At 33.5% G+C, this 18,712-nt stretch overlaps 1 protein-coding gene across 2 annotated transcripts in view; it reads left to right on the forward strand.

Annotated features, from left to right (window-relative positions):
* Nucleotides 1-18,712, forward strand: part of LOC114336693 (centrosomal protein of 97 kDa) — a 112,759-nt gene that overhangs the window by 57,147 nt on the left and 36,900 nt on the right. For both annotated transcript variants that reach the window (XM_028287053.2, XM_028287056.2), the window contains one exon: nt 5,869-6,054. In XM_028287053.2, coding sequence (XP_028142854.2) covers nt 5,869-6,054 — 186 coding nt within the window. The remainder of the gene's footprint in view (nt 1-5,868; nt 6,055-18,712) is intronic.

Genomic DNA, 18,712 nt, shown 5'->3' on the forward strand with positions numbered 1-18,712 from the left:
AGTCATGTATTGAAAACGTTTCTTAGAATCATTCATCAAAGAACATATAGAAAAATTGAGGAAAGAATCTCAAGTACTCAATTCGGTTTTCGCTGTGGCCTTGGAACGCGTGATGCACTATTCGCAACCCAAGTTTTAATTCAGAGATGCAGAGATGTAAATCATGACGTTTTCATGTGCGCGATTGATTTTGAAAAGGCCTTTGATAAAGTTCGCCATGAAAAAATGCTACATATTCTCAAAACTACCGGTCTGGACGGTAGGGACATTAGAATAATCGCAAATTTGTATTGGGGCCAGGCTGCATGTATTAGGGTTGCGAATCAGTGCTCTGAAGAAGTAAAAATCAAGCGCGGAGTTCGACAAGGCTGTATATTGTCACCAATGTTGTTTAATCTTTACGCTGAAACAATCTTAAATGAAGTCTTGGAAAACGCAAAAGAGGGAATACTCATTAATGGTATGCTTATGAACAATATCAGATACGCAGATGACACCTTGTTGCTGACTGGATCAATTGAACATCTTCAAGCGTTATTGAATCGAATGGTGGCATTCTGCGCGATATATGGACTCAAACTCAACGCAAGAAAAACAAAGTTTATGGTTATTAGTAAACAGGCAGCCGTAAATAATAATAACTATAACGTAACAATCGGTAATGACTCAATTGAACGAGTAAGTAATCTTGTATATCTGGGTACTCATATTAATGAAAGCTGGAACCCTAGTACAGAAATAAAAAGTAGAATTGCCAAAGCAAGAACAAGTTTTATGAAATTTAAGAAAATCCTGTGCAGTCATGATCTAAATTTGGAACTTCGCATAAGAATGGTCCGATGTTATATATTCCCAGTACTACTTTACGGGGTTGAAGCATGGACACTGACAGAATCGCTTTTAAAAAACCTAGAAGCATTTGAAATGTGGGTCTACCGCCGTATTCTGAAGATCAGTTGGGTAGAAAGAGTCACAAACGAAAGGGTTTTGCAACGTTTGAATAAAAGTTGCGAAGTAGTGAACACGGTTAAAAGGCGCAAATTGGAATACTTTGGTCATATAATGCGTCACCCAGAAAAATATGACATACTTCACCTTGTCATGCAAGGTAAAATAATGGGAAAAAGAAGTGTGGGCCGCCGTACAACTTCTTGGCTTAAAAACCTACGCCAATGGTTTGGGAAAACTAGCACTGAACTATTTCGTGCGGCTGTAAATAAGACAATGATTGTTAATATGCTGCACAACATGAGAGCCAACGATCGACAAGCGGTCTCGGCACCTTAAGAAGAAGAAGAAAAGGTATTGTAGAACTAAAACTATGTATTTAAATTCTGGTGGATGAGGGGTTAAATATACTTCCCCTTTTTTCCTTAAAATACATTCGTCATCAATTTTTTGAGCTCCATACCTCGCTTAGTTTGAATGTAATCGAAATTTAACAGTGCGCGTTTTAAAGGTCTTTTCAAAAACTACAAAAGGTAGGTATTTGTAGCATTATACCCCTAAATCGACCATTTCCCTGTTATTATAAGTTGAATACAACAATTTGAGCATGCACAAAAAAATCATTTTTCACCTACCATATCTCTTTTTGTATTATAACTAGAAGATTTATGAAGAAACGAATCTCTTTGATTTTTCATAAGCTACAAAAATGTTTTATATAGATTTTTCTTCAGATGCATAATTTTTAAGCTATTCGCAAAAACCGTCCGAAAAGGTGACATTTTTCAATGAAAATGGCATATTTTCAACCACGAATAACTCAAATAAAATTGAGAAAAAAGGTTATAGAACAGTATTTGGTTAGAATTAGGTTCTCTAGCTATTTCCGTGTTTTTTTACCAAAAAATTTTCCTCCCTCGAGAACGGGTGGGAAATTGATAACAGCAGTGGCGGTTGGTATATAAGTGCTGCGGAGCTGCAGAACCACCAAAATAGTCCAAACAAAATTACTTTGAAAATTAAATAAAAAATATCACTACTTATAAAATCTAAATTCATTTAGATGGTTTTCGTGCATGGCCGCCTTTATTTTAATCTGTCGTCCGTCGCATCTCATGGCGATAGCAAGTCCCACTTATTTGACCGGACCGGTGCTACTCCGAGCTGTGAACTGTTAAAGATATCCCCGATAACACCCGCTCAACCCTCGCCTACACTTTTCAGGCGACGACTGAAAGCAATATTTGAGCTGCATTTGTCGCAGTTCGAACTAGTGTGTAGAAACCTACGTTTATTGTAATTTTAAATAATCGGTGATCGCGACGCGACGACTGTTAAAATAAGTTGTCCTGCACGTAATTCGGTATTTATATTAAGTATATGAGAATAAAAGTGCTGTTCAGGATGGATGTTATTTATAATTTGATTAATGTTAAGAGATTCTTTAAATATTTTTATGACGAAAAACTAGAATTAAAATGCAAAGGACGTCCTTTGCCGGATATTAAAATCGAAAAAGAAGGATCAAGCCGAGGGAAAAATTACAAACGACAATTTAATTGCGATATTTATACGAGAAATAGTTGGATATGTGGCTGCAACAGAAAAAACGCTCTTTTCTGTTTTCCTTGTGTACTCTTTGGAGGTGATAAGTCATGGACGCAAGTTGGTGTAACAGACTTAGTACATTTAAGTGATAAAATAAAAAAGCACGAAACTTCTAAGCATCATTTGCACAATCAAATGGAATATGCTTTATTAGGCTCCGTGAATATTAAAGAACAGTTAGATTCTGCATACTGGATAAATATTCAAAATTCAATGAAGCTGTAACAAAAAATAGGTATGTTCTCTCAAAAATTATAGACTGCATAAAATTTTGTAGTGTTTTCGAATTGGCGCTTCGGGGACACGACGAGACACAAACATCCGACAATCCTGGAATTTTTCGCGGCCTCATAAATTTTACTGCTGAATTGGATAGAACTTTAGCACAACACTTGGAAGAATCGACGGTTTTTAAGGGCATTTCTAAAGAAATTCAAAATGATATTTTGGACTGCATGTTGAAATTATGCCAGGATAAAATTTTGGAGGAAATTTGGGAATCTCCATATCTAGCTGTCATGGCCGACGAGACTACAGACATTTCAGCAAAATCACAAATGGTTGTAGTATTTAGATATTGTCGAAATGGAGCACCGGTAGAACGATTTTGGACATATTTGGTACCTTCAAAATTAAATGCAGATACTTTAATAAGCAAAAACATTTTCAGTGTTTTGGATCCTATCCTGGAAAACTCAAATAATAAACTAATTGCTCAGAGTTATGATGGGGCAGCGGTCATGTGTGGACAGCACGCAGGAGTTCAAGCCAGAATCAAAGAAAAATATCCATTTGCTCATTTTGTACACTGTTACGCGCATCAATTAAATTTAATAATGTCTAAGGCTTGTTCCGAAAACTCTCAAGTTAGACTTTTTTTTGGAAATTTAAATGAAATCCCTACCTTTTTAAAAAATCGCCACGAGTGGCAGTTTTAGATAAAATCGTCCAAAAGAAAATTCCTCATGGCGCTCCAACTCGCTGGAACTTCAATATTCGAACTGTTAATGTTGTGTTTGAACATCGATCTTCTTTTATCGAATGTATGGAAGAAATAGAAGAATCGTTTGATAAGGCAGCTGTCTGTAGTTCAGCGTCTTCCATTCGAAGAATACTAGTGGATCAAAATTTTGTTTTTTGGTTAACATTTTTCCATCGCATAATGCCACAAGTAGACATTTTGTATAATGCCCTTCAAAAGACTAAAACGGATCCTTTGGAAATCAATAAAAAGGTGACAGATTTCGAAAGATACATGAATTCAGTTAGAAATTCAATAGATGATACCATTGACCAAGGTTCTAGTTTATGCGTTGAACCATTACCAACTAAAAGGTTACGGAAGGATAACAGTCCAGTAGATCATCGGAGAGCATCTATCGAAGTTTGTGATATAATCATAAATTGTGCAAATGATAGATTTGCTTTTAAAAATCACCTACTTGCAACTTCATTGCTTTATCCTGAGCAATTTGATAATTATTGTGCTAATTTCCCAGATGATAATTTAAGCCTGACTTGCGCTTCATATCCAAATTTAGATAGAGAGCGCTTGAAGACTGAATTATGTTATTTATTTTAGAAGAGACTGTAGAGACATTAATGGGGCAATACCTTTTTTAAAATTTTTAATTGAAAATAATTTAACAGAGCCTTTTCAAGAAACTGTAAAACTGCTTCAAATTCTAATTACAGTGTCCATGAGTACGGCAGAAGCTGAAAGGTGCTTTTCGAGTTTAAAACGGATTAAAACATTCTTGAGAAATTCCATGACTGAAGACCGACTTGTAGCATTAACCATGTTGTCAGTAGAAAAAACACTTATAAAAGAAATACCAAACTTTAATGAAAAAGTTATAGACAAGTTTGCTTTAAAAAAAAATCGACGAATCGAGCTTATTTATAAAAAAAATATATATTTGGCTCTGTGTGTAGTTAGTTCGTAAGACCCTATAATGCAATTATTGTTGTGGCGATTTTGTTTGTAGTGTTTTTTCGTTTGCATTCCTTAGTTTCGCGTATTTATCGATAAAATTCTACTAAAAACATAAACTATAAAACAATTACTAGTGTGCCATAATGTACCATTGCTATTTTTGATATAATTGGATTTATCTTCAATTTGAAAAGAAGAAAATCGGTAAGTTCTTTATTATTTTTTAATAGATATATAATGAATAAATATATGGTGTAAAATATCAAACTAAAAGCCTCGTTGTAAAATACAACGATTAAAAGATATTGAATTAAAAAAAACCAAAAAATACTGCAGAACTACCAAATTTTTGAGTCACCAGCCGCCACTGGATAACAGTAATTGATAATTGAAAAGTGAATTGATACAGTAGGATGAAATTCGGAGCCAAATACCCTCACTGACTGCACTATTAGGGGTAAACCGCTCGCCTACATGCCTAGAATATGTAAATTTTAAAGAATCAAGTATTTTAAGATGTGGCCTACTCATTGAAACTTTTTATGATACAGTAGAGCGTCGATTATCCGAATGACCGCTTATCCGAACTCCCGACTTGTTGTGTAAAAACTCAATTAAAAATGCCTAAACGTAAGCGTATTGTTTTTTTTTTATGAAAAATAAACACGATATTAACAAACGGTTAAAGGAAGATGAATCTGCAACCAATTTATCCAATGAATACTGGTAGGCTGGTAAGACGGATAAAAAAAAACAAACGACGGACATAAGTAACTTTATGTTACAAATCGTAATACGATAAAACTTGCCTTAAACACGGATTTGGATGATGCTGTATATAAGCGGTTTACTCAAAAGAGATCCTGGGGAGAACCTTTTTCTCCTCCCTGGATCCCAGGGAGATTTAGCTTTGTTGCCTATAATTTGTGGTGCCAACTGACACCGAAAATCAAATTTCATATATTTTTTTAATCCATTCTGAAATACTTTGCCAGACACATGCTTAAAAAATACGTAACCCAGCCGCTCGTAAACGGGTAGGATTGCTTAGGCGGAAGAAAATTGAAGATTTTTTAATGCTTAAAAAATCGTCATTTTGTTGCAAATATTTTTTGTTTAATTTCTATCCTATTTGTCACTAAAGTTATACACGTATGTATGTAAGTATGTAAAGATGTATGTAAATAAGGCTTTCATTCGCCTATGGATAAATAGTATTGCTATATCAATACAGTTCTATTATCCGAAAAAATCGATTTTCCGAACACACCTGTCCCCCAGTTAGTTCGGATAATCGACGCTCTACTGTATAATGAAATTTTAAAAATAGGAGAAAATGCGAATATATGACATGACATATTTTTCTATGATTTCAGGTTCCAAAGGATCCAATAGAAATAAATCACCTGACAGAATGACCGCCAGTTGTTACAGTCCTTTTAACGATTCCAATAATTCGAATATAATGACTCAAAGTTTGGATCCATTACTGTTACGGATGAACGTAGTACCACGTCCAGTATCGAACGATTCAAACAGTATTATAGCCGAAAAATGTTTAGGTAAATATTACTACATATTTTTAAGATGCTGTTTAATCTCTTATCTTATATAAACTTGTATTTACTATTGATGTCAAGTATAAAATTGCCTATTTGTATCCCCAGTGTCAATTTGACAGTTTTAATTTCCCGATCTGAAAGCGAGGGAAATTATGTCAAATTGTCATGGGGGCAAAACAAATCAGCATGAGCATGGTTTAGCAAACATTTATACGAAGATATCAATGAAATATTAGTTAAAATTATTTATACAGTTTTATTCATGAAATAATCTTACCAAATTACACTCGAGCACTTAAAATTGCCGATTTGTATTTCCCTCGTGACAATTTGACATTAGTTGCAGAACTAAAAGTTTATTTTGGTTAATTTTCTTAAGTACTTGATGACTTTCATTATTTTTTGTCCAAACCTCTCCCATGACCTTTCCTTTCCTGCTTTCACCGCTATTTTAACCTCTTTTATTTTTTCTTTATATGTCTTGTAATCTTCCGGGTGCTTTGTGCTTAGGTATCTCTTCCATTTGTCTTTTTTTGTTCTTTATTTTCTGTCGTATTTCTTCCGTCCACCATTCTGTCCTCCTCATGTTAGTATTAGCCATTTTTGCTTTCCCGCAAGTTTACTCAGCTGCTTTGATTATGCTGTTTTAACTATTTAGAATGGGAAATAAGCCACAATATTATTAAAAGATTATTTTTATTAACGTTTCGACGCCCAAATCCATAAGAAAATAGCTTCAGAACAACATTGATTATGCTGGTTTTTAGATATTCCCATTTTTATTCTATTTGTATTTTTTGCCCTACCTTTCAAAGTATTATCTAATTTTTCTTGGAATTTCTTCTTATTTATATCTTTCCTCTTTTAATTTGTAACTTTTTATTTTTTCGTTTACTAGCTTTCTTCTCTTTTCTTCTTTTTCCTCTGTTCTCATTCTCATTATTACTAGATTTTGGTCACTGCCAATCTCTGAGCCTCTTTTCACTTTTGTATCTTGTACTCTTTTCCATTTGTTGCTGCTTACCACAAAGTAATCTATGATTGATTTTTCGTTTCTGCTGTCTTGTACTCTCGTGTATTTGTATACTTCTTTATGTTTAAATTTTTTATTTTTTATAACTAGTTTTTTCTCCATACATATTTCTATTATTATTTCACCATTTCTGTTTGGTATTTCTTTTCCTTCTTTTCCCATGCACTCCTCTATTCCGCTGTTGTTGTTTCCGAATCTACCGCTTAGATCTCCCATTACAATTATGGAAAACTGCAATAATTGTTTTAAAATATTAGCAATTAAATTTAAAAACATTGTAAATTTACAAAATCTCTAATGCTTAGATTACTCTAATACTTTATACTAATAGAGGATTTTGTTAACATTATGTGGACAACTTTGATATAATGGACTGTAATATATTCAGAAACTTCTTGTATTTAACTAAAAAACTAATTACAATTGGTAAAACTAAAATTATATGAATGACAATTAATGTGACAAAAAATATATTATGTATTTTTTCTATGCTTGCTTCTTTGGTCATAGAGTAAGTGCGGAATTGTCTATTCAGTAAATAAATAATAATTTTTCGTCCATTATGACTTATTAAAATACATGGCGTTTACTTGAAAATAAGTCCTATGTAATATATTTTATTATCTAAATAATGAAACTGTAAATGTTGAAAACTCTGTAAATAGATGTCTTATATCATCATCATCATCATCATCACTGGCTCGACAACCCTTTCTGGGTCTTGGCCTGTTCCAGGATTCTTCTCCATTCTGATCTGTTTCGTGCTTTTTTTTTCTCCAATTTTTTATTTTTAAGGTTAATATATCATTTTCTATTTGTTCTAAATATCTCAGCTTCAGTCTTCCTCTTGTTCTTTTTCCTACTGGCATCTGTTTGAATATTTTGTTTGGTATTTCGCCTTCTTCCATTCTTTCTACATGTCCCATCCAACGCAGCCGTCCTATTTTAATGAATATTATGATATCCGGATCCTGGTATATTTTGTATAGTTCAAAGTTGTACCTTCTTCGCCAAATTCCGTTTTCTTTTGTGCCCTTATATATGTGTCGCAAGATTTTTCTTTCAAAGGTGGCTAGCAATGTTTCCTCTGTTTTAGTGAGTGTCCAGGTTTCTGAGCCGTATGTGAGTACCGGTCTTATTAAGGTTTTGTATATTTGGCATTTTGTTTTTCTTGCGACGTTATCTGATCTTAGTTGCCGGATTAAGCCATGGTAACTTTTATTGGCAATAAATATTCGCCTCTTCACTTCCTCCGCAACGTTATTATCAGACGTGACTAGGGATCCCAAGTATGTAAAGTTTTTTACCCCCTCAATGTTGTATTCTCCTATTGTTATATTTTGTGGCTGCCTTATTTCTGCGTTTTTACTTACCTGCATATATTTTGTTTTGTTCTGATTGATTTTAAGGCCACTATTTTGTGCAGCTCGTTCTATTTGGTTGAATGCCTCTATCATTTCTCTTCTTGATCTTGCGATTGTGTCCACATCATCTGCAAATGCTAGTATTTGCACGCTTTTATTAATGATTGTTCCTCGAGTATTGACTGTTGTGTCCCTCATTATTTTCTCGAGTACGATGTTGAACAAGATGCATGATAGAGCGTCTCCCTGGCGTAGTCCCTTTTTCACATCTATTGTTTCCGTTAGTTCGTTTTGTATCCGGATTTAACTTTCTACTTTTAGAGATTCTTTTATCAGTTCTATTAGTTGTGTTGGTATATTAAATTCTTTCATTGCTTTTATTAAGAATTCTCGGTTTATATTGTCATATGCGCTTTCGAAGTCTATGAAGAGATGATGTGTGTCGATGTTATATTCACTTGTTTTTTCGAGGATCTGTTGCAGAACAAATATCTGGTCTATTGTTGACTTCTGTCTACAGAAACCACTTTGGTATTTACAAACTATTTTTTCAGCGTGTGGTCTAAGTCTTTCATAAATGACGTTGGACATTATTTTGTATTCTGCATTCAGCAGCGTGATTCCGCGGTAGTTTCCACATTCTAACTGATTTCCTTTTTTATGTAATGGTACAATAATACCGCTATTCCACTCCGCTGGTAGCTGTTTATTTGACCATATCTTTGTTATCAATTCATGTATTGTTTTCTGTAGTACGTCTCCTCCTTCCTTCAGTAATTCCGATGCTACTTGATCCGATCCCGGTGATTTATTGTTCTTTAATTTGTATACTGCTGTTCTAATCTCGGCTATTGTTGGTGGACTCTTTTCTCTGTTGTCTGCTTGGTCTAATGGTATATCAGGGTTCGTCTCACTCCCATCTCCTTCAAGCTTTTCCGTAAAATGTTCTGTCCATCTTCTTAGTATCTCTTGCTGTTCTGTCAATATATCACCTTCCTTATCTCTACACATCGTTGTTCTCGGTTTGAAGTCTTTTCTGCTTTTGTTCAGTTTCTGATAAAATTTTCTTGTCTCTGTTGATTTACTTAGTTCTTGCAGTTCTTGAAGTTCTTTGTTCATATATTCTCTCTTTTGTCTTCGGTGAGTTTTCTTTTCTTCTTTGCGTAGTTGTTTATATTCTTCCTCTGCTTGTCGGGTTCTGTGCCCCTGTTGCATCAGTAAATATGCTCTGTTTTTTCTGTCTGTTATAATCTGACAATCTTCGTCAAACCAGTCATTCGTTCTTGTTCTTCTTTCTTTACCTTCTATGCCTAATACTTCTTTAGCTGTCTCTTTTATGATTTCTCTGCACTCTTCCCACTCCTTATTTGGGTTTTCATGTTTTAGTCTATTTTCTAGTTTGATGCTTATCTTTTCTTTATATTCTTTATTTTTATTTGTTTCTTTGAGTCCTTCTACGTTCATGTTTAGAGCCTCTTTCCTTTTTGATGTTTGAAATTCTAGCCCTTACCCTACTTTCGACCAGGTAGTGATCAGAATCTGCATTTGCCCCTCTTCTGGTGCGGACGTTTATTATATTCGATTGGTGACTCGAGTCTACAATAACATGATCTATGTATGTTTTACTCTCTTGTTTACTATGAATCCAGTGCCCAAGACGTGATCTTTAGGATCGCAGCTGTAGAAAATCGTATGGTTTCTTTTTTCCATTATATTGTTTCCAATCCACCTTATTTCTTGTATGGCAGTTATGTCTATTTTGTATCTATTTAGTTCATTTAAGAGATTTTGGAGAGCTCCCAATCTATACAAGGTTCGAATATTCCATGTCGCAACACTCAAATCGTATTCCTTTTTCTCGCACAGTCGTCGTCGTTTGATCAAGTCCGGCTTTTCTTCCTTTCACGTTCATAACTCGTAGTTTTTCTAGGAGGAGGTAGTTAACCTTCAGCCCAACCCCCTATTCATCGGAGGACCAGGACTCCCTTCTTCGTCAGCCCTGACCCCACCTTCCACTGGGGTTGGTTACCCAATCTCCAGTGGGGTTGCTCAAGTTACCGGTGTGTACCAGTTTGGAGGTGAAGATAGGAATTGAGTAGGAGAGGCTAAGTGATGCCAACAGGATACGACATCATGTATTGCGCTTCACTACCCCTTTACACACCAGATGATGTCTTATATACTCAACTATATATATATATATATATATATATATATATATATATATATATATATATATATTGTTTTGATTCTACTTATTGATATCTACTTTAATTGGGCTAGCTCAAATTAATAAATTTATCTCAAGGTTTTACATCATCCAATCGCAGAAATGCAAAACCAATACTCAGAAAAAACTCATGGAAAAATAAAAATCAAAAAAAAATTAAAATATAACCGTATATTAAAGAAAAATTAATTATACCAAAAAAAATTAAAACACAAATTTTTAATAATAGAATAAACTAAAAAAAAAACAGACAATCTATGAAATGCTTGTGCAAAATAATGAAAACAAATCTGAAAAATAACGCAAATTATTTTGAAATCGAAATTACCCAGTATGAATACAAATTGAATTATAACTACCTAGTAAACAAAAGTCCATTTAAAAATCGCGAAAAAGTTTATGTGAAAGTTTATGTCCTATTTCACTGGAGTCTTTACGTATAGGTCGATGCAACCAAATGAAACCAAAAGCGTGGCAAACAGAGACTATTTACGGAGAGAATAATGTATATGTTTGGATACCTTTGTACAGCTGTGTTCACTTGATGTTGAATTTACTTTTGACTTTTAAAATAACATTTTACTTTGTACTTTTTATATACGGGTGCCTATAAGGCTTTTTTATTAACGAAGACCGACATTCTTGTTACTTATTCTTCAACAGTACCTTCTATTTCAGCTCTCTAAAACACACCCTGACTCTCGTTCTTTTCTTGTCAAAAAAAATTAAAACTTCTGACATCCTTCAAACTATATCCTCCCTTCAGTTCCATTCGTCCAAACAAATATCCTTACTACGTCATATATCAACGCCTCCAAACGCTTTTGCCGCTAATTGTTCGTAGAAACACTGTCTATTGAATGTAACCGCACTGTTAACATGATAAACGTATTTGTCCAAAATTCATAGAATTATTTTAACATTATAAAAAAAACTAATACCTTACAATACAATACTGGGTAATTGAAATCGGTATCTAATTTACATGGTGAATGAAAACATTAAATATTAAAAAAATTATTTTAACGTAATACAAAATTATCATACAATTAGATAATTAGATTTTCTTCTTTTTCCTCTCTGCTTTTCTTTATCTATGACAACTTCCCCGACCTTTAGTATGAACAAATTTTTAGATAAAAAAAAATTTTTTTATACCCAAATTACTCAATCCTTTTGCTTTTATCCTATCTCCTATTTCTATACTTAGTATCTAAATTATTTACATGTTTCTACAAGTTTTTATTCAAAATACCGGTATATATCGTTTATATTAAATATACCCCTAATATTGCCATTCTCTATGTGCCCTATCCTATAGCTATTTACCCCATTTGCTGTTTGCACGACGTATGGACCTTCAAATACTGGCATCAATTTCGCACAAACACCGTTATTCAAATTTGACACTCTCAGTGCTCTCACCATTACTTTATCACCTTGTTGAAATGTAACAGATCTTCTTCGCCGTTGTCTTTGCTTTCTTTGGATGTATTTTTCTCCACTTCTTCTTAATCTTGTAGTTACTTTGTTTATTACATCTTCGTATTCTCTTTCTGTTGGTTCTTCCCATGGTCTAAGTGGCATTCTTCCTTTCATAACATACATCGGAGATTCTTTGGTTATTGTGTTTGGAATAGAGTTTATGTATTCTTCTACTTCTTCCAGCTTTCTATCCCATCCTGTATGTTGTCCATTAGATGCAATTCGTAAAAACTTGGTTACTTCCTGTATATATCTTTCCGATGGATTGCTCTGGGGATGTCTGATGCTTGTAAATACAGCGTCTATTCCTCTTTGTTGTAGCTCACCTGTAAATCTATCGTTTCTAAAATACGTAGCATTATCTAGCAATATTTTCCTCGGTGTCCCAACTTCTTCTAAAAAATTGTCTATTTTTCGTAATATTTCATCTCCTTTTGTTGTTCGACAAGGGTATAATTTTACAAATTTCGAAAAAATATCCACCATCACCAAAATGTGCTTATTTCGACGGGGAGTTCTTATCAGTTCGCTCAACATATCTATGGCTACTAGATCTAATTTTTGGCCAGATGTTATATTCTTAGGTATGTTTTCATTTTTAAAGTTCCTCGATTTATATTTTTGGCAAACCTCGCATCTTTTCACAATGTCTTTTGCTAACTTATGATCGCCTTTGCAAATATAATTTTCTCGGAATACCAGAAAGCTTTTCCTACTTCCAACGTGTCCATTGTTTCGGTGTATATCAATCAATATTTTGTTAGCCAGTTCGTTTGTAATCACATACAGTTCTCTTTCCTCCTTTCTTTTTATATAAATTCCATTTTCTTGTATTGCTCTGTTTTTTTCCTGTTCTGCCAGATTCTCTTGGTCTCTCATGACCTCCTCTAATGAATAGATTCCGTCGTCGTCTCTTAGAATGTTCATTCCAACCTGAAATTCCATTTTTTCTTCTTTATTAAAATATTCATCTCTGGTGAGAGCATCGGCGACGATATTATCTTTTCCTTTGATATATTTGACTTCAAAATCATATTCTTGTAGTAATAAAATACCACGGTGTATTCTGTTGTTTACTACTCTATTGTTCATGATGTTAACAAGAGCGGCGTGATCTGTTTCTATGGTGAACTTTGATCCCAATAAATAAAAACGTAGTTTATTCACGCAGAAAAGAATACTGGCAAATTCTAGCTCGGTCGCGCTATATCGTCTTTCGTATGTTTTTGTTACTCTGGACACAAAGCATATTGGAACTTCTATTTCTTCTTGTATTTGGGATAACACCCCTGCAAACTTATTCATCGAAGCGTCTGTTCGTAAAATAAACGGTGCTGTGTATATCGGATAGTATATCTTACTTCCATTTGCAAATTCTGTCTTAAGATTTTGAAATGCTTCTTCCTGCTCTTTGCCCCATTTCCATCTTTCATTTTTCTTCAAAAGACCTATCAATGGCAGTTCCTTTTGGCTGATGTCTGGAATGAGCTTCTTAAAATAGTTTATCATTCCCAAAAATCCTCTCAGTGTTTTTAAATTTGTTGGACGTATGTATTCTTTTATGATCTTGACTCTCTCTTCATCTAGGCTTATGCCTTGCCTGTCTAGTTTGAAACCTAAGTAAATCACCTCTTTTTGAAAGAACTTGCATTTTCCTATGTTTAATTTTAAACCTGCTTTATCTAGTTCTTTGAGAACTATCTTTATGTGATTCATATGGCTAGACATATCATGGGAATAAATCAACAAATCATCGATATAATGTAAAACAAAATCACCGTGTTTATTTAAAATCGTGTGCAATGCCCTTACCAAAGCCGCGCATGCACTTTGTAAACCAAATGGCACTACCCTAAACCTATATACCACTCCGTCGATAGAAAAAGCAGTATAATCCCTACATTCATTTGCTAAAGGAATTAACCAGAAACTATGTTTTAAGTCCAATTTTGTAAAAAAACTAGATCCTGTGATTCTACCAAAAATTGAGTCTATATTCAACGGGGCCTCGTATTGGGGCACTGTACATGAATTCAAATTACGTGCATCTAAACAAATCCTTATGTCCCCATTACTTTTTTTAACAATAACTACTGGATTTATGTATTGTGAATCACATCTTTCAATTATTTTATCCCTCAACATGTTATCTATTTCTTGACCTACATCTTTTCTATATTTAAATGGAATAGGATATGTCTTCGAGCGGAAATTAGATAAGTTTTTCATTTTAATCGTGTGTTCGTATTTTGTCGCTGCTCTATTTTCTGTATTGATTAATCCCGTATGTCTTGCCAGTAATTTTTTTAAGTCATACGTCATTTCTTCTCCACAAACTATTGATGTCTCTTCTTCACTTTCGCAATGCCTTGTCGTTGTACACATATTTAACTCCAATTCTCTCTTCTCCGATTCTTCTTCTTCAAAAACTACAGCTTCTTCATCCAATATTTCAACTTCCTTTTCCGTCATATTTGTACCCACCTTTTGCGGCGCTGTACTGATATCTAAATTTCCTTCTTCCTCTTCTTTCTCTTCTTGTCCTAAAGATGTGTCCACCTGTATCGGCGTCACACTTCTTTTTTTTCTATTTCTTCTCCTCCTCTTCTTCCCCTCTTTTCTTTCATCGGTGTCCATCGTTTGCGATGCCACACTTCTCATTTTCTTATATTCAAATTGTGTTGTCAAAACATCTACTTCATTTCCTGTGTCATCTTCTTGTACCTCTTTATTTTCATCTTTCTTGTCAGTTATTGATGTGCGTACCTTATTCGGCGCTGTACTGACTTCCTGCTCATCTTCTTTTTCCTTTAAACCTTCTTCCATTATGTCCTCTCCAAATTTTATATATTTGTTTGCAAAATTAATTTTCGTTCCATACTTATCCAATTCATCCACTCCAATGACAATATCATACTTCATGTCCTCAATTATAAAACAATTAATCAAATATTCTTTATTTTTAAATCTCAATGTCAAAACAATAGCCTCATTCGTAGTCGAAATCTTTTTTGAATTAGCACTCACTAACCTTATTCGAGAAATATTATACCTGTGAGAATCTAGTCCTAAATCCTTTATCAATTGTTTATTAACTAATGATACCTCTGAACCAGTGTCCAAAAGTATATCAACCTTTTTATTTTTAATATACCCCTGTACCATAACCAAATTATTACGCACGTATTCAACCTTTTTTCCCGCTAAAGTGATAAATTCCCTAGGGTGAGTATATATTCCTGAATTAAATTTTATCCTTGTTTTTAGTGAGTGCCCTCCTGAAAAGACGACCCTGCTCTATTGATTTCTACTTCCACATTGTCTATTTCTTGGTGTCCTTGTTCATTTTCTCCTTCTCTGATGAAACTTAGGCTGTTTATTTCTTTGTTCTGTTCTCTTCCTTGTCCATTGTTGTTGTTATATTGGTTTCCTCTATTACAATTTTCCCGACCTGCATTTGGCTGATATGGTTGATTGTTATAATTTCTCCCACTGTTTTGAAATCTATTTTGATGATATCCATTTCTATTCTGTTCATACCTATTTTGATTAAAATTGTTTGTATATCTTTGTCCCTCATTATCCCTATATCCATTGTATCGGTAAGGATTTTCATTACGAGACTGTCTGTAGTTGTTTGTGCGGTTTGTTTGGTTGTTCCCATTGTTTTCCGTTTGTTTACCGGTCCTTCTTTCTTTTCTTCGAGCTTCTCTTACAACTAAGAACTGGCATAAACTGTCCATGTCCCTATAACCTTGTAAGGTGACATAGTCTTCCATTGTATTGTCAAAATGTCTTGCTATCAATTCAACTAGCTGTTCTTCCGAATAATTATAATTTAAATATTGCCCACTGGCGTATACTTGCAATGCATATTTCTCTTCAGATATTCCTAGTTTCTCATCATATTTTCCATTTTGTAGTTCACTATTCACGACCATCTGTTTCTCTTTTCCCCAATAATATCTCAAAAATTTTCTTTCAAATTCTTCCCAATCTTGCAACTCATTTTGCTTACTCTCGAACCATAATGCTGCTCCATCCTTAAAATGAGTCCTTATCATATCCTTAGCCTCTTCAAACTCTTCATATCCTTGTTTTTTATTTTTAAGCATCCTAATAAACGGGACTGGGTGCTGTTTCTTTATATCCCCGCCAAATTGGACCTTATTTTCTGCTCCATTGTGTATAATTACTTGTCTTCTTTCTCCAGTATTATGTTGTGTTTTTACTTCCAATAGTTTCTTATCCAATTTTCTAAATCTATCCTCTATTTCCTCGTCTCTATCTTCTACATGTTTCTCCAAATTCTGTAGTTTCTTGGTATGTTTTTCTAAATTTTGGCTAATTTCCTTTGTTTTCTGCTCTACTTCATGTTTCATCTGTTTTACATACATTTGTACCTCCTCTTTATGCTGTTCTAGTCTCTGCTCCATTTGTTTAAAACCTAGATCTTGTCGTTTACTGTTTTCATCTATACTTTTTTTTATTTTTTCTGCTTGTCTTCTACTGTTTTCTTCCTGTATCTGTAGCATTTGTAATATCCTATCCATTGTTGACATTTCTGTGGTAGTCTCCTTGATTGTTGTTTCTGTAATACTAATTTCTTCGTCTACATTTTCTATTCCTTCCTCGCTATAACGTTCTTCTGTTTCCTTTTGTTTTTTGTTGAGTCTTGTCTCCATTTTCTTTCCTTTTTCTGGACTTAACAATGTGAACTTACAAACCAACCGAACTATTATCTTTGCCTATTCCACAAGAATGTTGATCAAATAAAAATATCTGGTTATGTAAAAAATTGTTCCAAGATTATTCAAAGCGAAAAAGGTTTGAATAATAAAAATCAAAAATACTTTGTCGAAATTTGGCAGAGAGAAAAAAAATTAGAAAAATCCTGTAAGAATTTATATATTTTCCAGTACACTTTGTCTGGGTATTGGTGTTTCTGCTTTTGCCCCACGTTGGGCGCCAATATTGTTTTGATTCTACTTATTGATATCTACTTTAATTGGGCTAGCTCAAATTAATAAATTTATCTCAAGGTTTTACATCATCCAATCGCAGAAATGCAAAACCAATACTCAGAAAAAACTCATGGAAAAATAAAAATCAAAAAAAAATTAAAATATAACCGTATATTAAAGAAAAATTAATTATACCAAAAAAAATTAAAACACAAATTTTTAATAATAGAATAAACTAAAAAAAAACAGACAATCTATGAAATGCTTGTGCAAAATAATGAAAACAAATCTGAAAAATAACGCAAATTATTTTGAAATCGAAATTACCCAGTATGAATACAAATTGAATTATAACTACCTAGTAAACAAAAGTCCATTTAAAAATCGCGAAAAAGTTTATGTGAAAGTTTATGTCCTATTTCACTGGAGTCTTTACGTATAGGTCGATGCAACCAAATGAAACCAAAAGCGTGGCAAACAGAGACTATTTACGGAGAGAATAATGTATATGTTTGGATACCTTTGTACAGCTGTGTTCACTTGATGTTGAATTTACTTTTGACTTTTAAAATAACATTTTACTTTGTACTTTTTATATACGGGTGCCTATAAGGCTTTTTTATTAACGAAGACCGACATTCTTGTTACTTATTCTTCAACAGTACCTTCTATTTCAGCTCTCTAAAACACACCCTGACTCTCGTTCTTTTCTTGTCAAAAAAAATTAAAACTTCTGACATCCTTCAAACTATATCCTCCCTTCAGTTCCATTCGTCCAAACAAATATCCTTACTACGTCATATATCAACGCCTCCAAACGCTTTTGCCGCTAATTGTTCGTAGAAACACTGTCTATTGAATGTAACCGCACTGTTAACATGATAAACGTATTTGTCCAAAATTCATAGAATTATTTTAACATTATAAAAAAAACTAATACCTTACAATACAATACTGGGTAATTGAAATCGGTATCTAATTTACATGGTGAATGAAAACATTAAATATTAAAAAAATTATTTTAACGTAATACAAAATTATCATACAATTAGATAATTAGATTTTCTTCTTTTTCCTCTCTGCTTTTCTTTATCTATGACAATATATATATATATATATATATATATATATATATATATATATGTATATAATATATTCAACTAATATCCAAATGTTCCGCAAAGCTAGTTAACGTATACAGGGTGCCCAGAAACTCTACCGGCAAACGAGGACAGGATAGAATTCCTTAGATAATTTTAAGACAATTTAACCCAATTTAATTAGTCCAAAAATGCTTCCTAAGGGACCTAAAGCTATTTGAAGATGGCATCTTGTAATTAGTTTTTCTTAAATACCCCCAGAACGCTTCTATTTAGAAAAACGAAAATTGGTACGCATATTTATCTTCCAGAGATAAATCGATTCCATCCATTGCGAATTGCTAGTACCGATCGTAGGCGTCCGTTTTGGGTAGGGCAACGGTTATTTTATCGCACAACATTTTGTGTTTAATCTTTAAGCATTTTTGACTTTGGATTATTAAATTGTAAGGTATTCTAGTACTAAAAGGTACTCTTTGTTT

The sequence above is a fragment of the Diabrotica virgifera genome, chromosome 5 (genome assembly GCF_917563875.1).
Source record: "Diabrotica virgifera virgifera chromosome 5, PGI_DIABVI_V3a".
NCBI lineage: Eukaryota > Metazoa > Arthropoda > Insecta > Coleoptera > Chrysomelidae > Diabrotica > Diabrotica virgifera.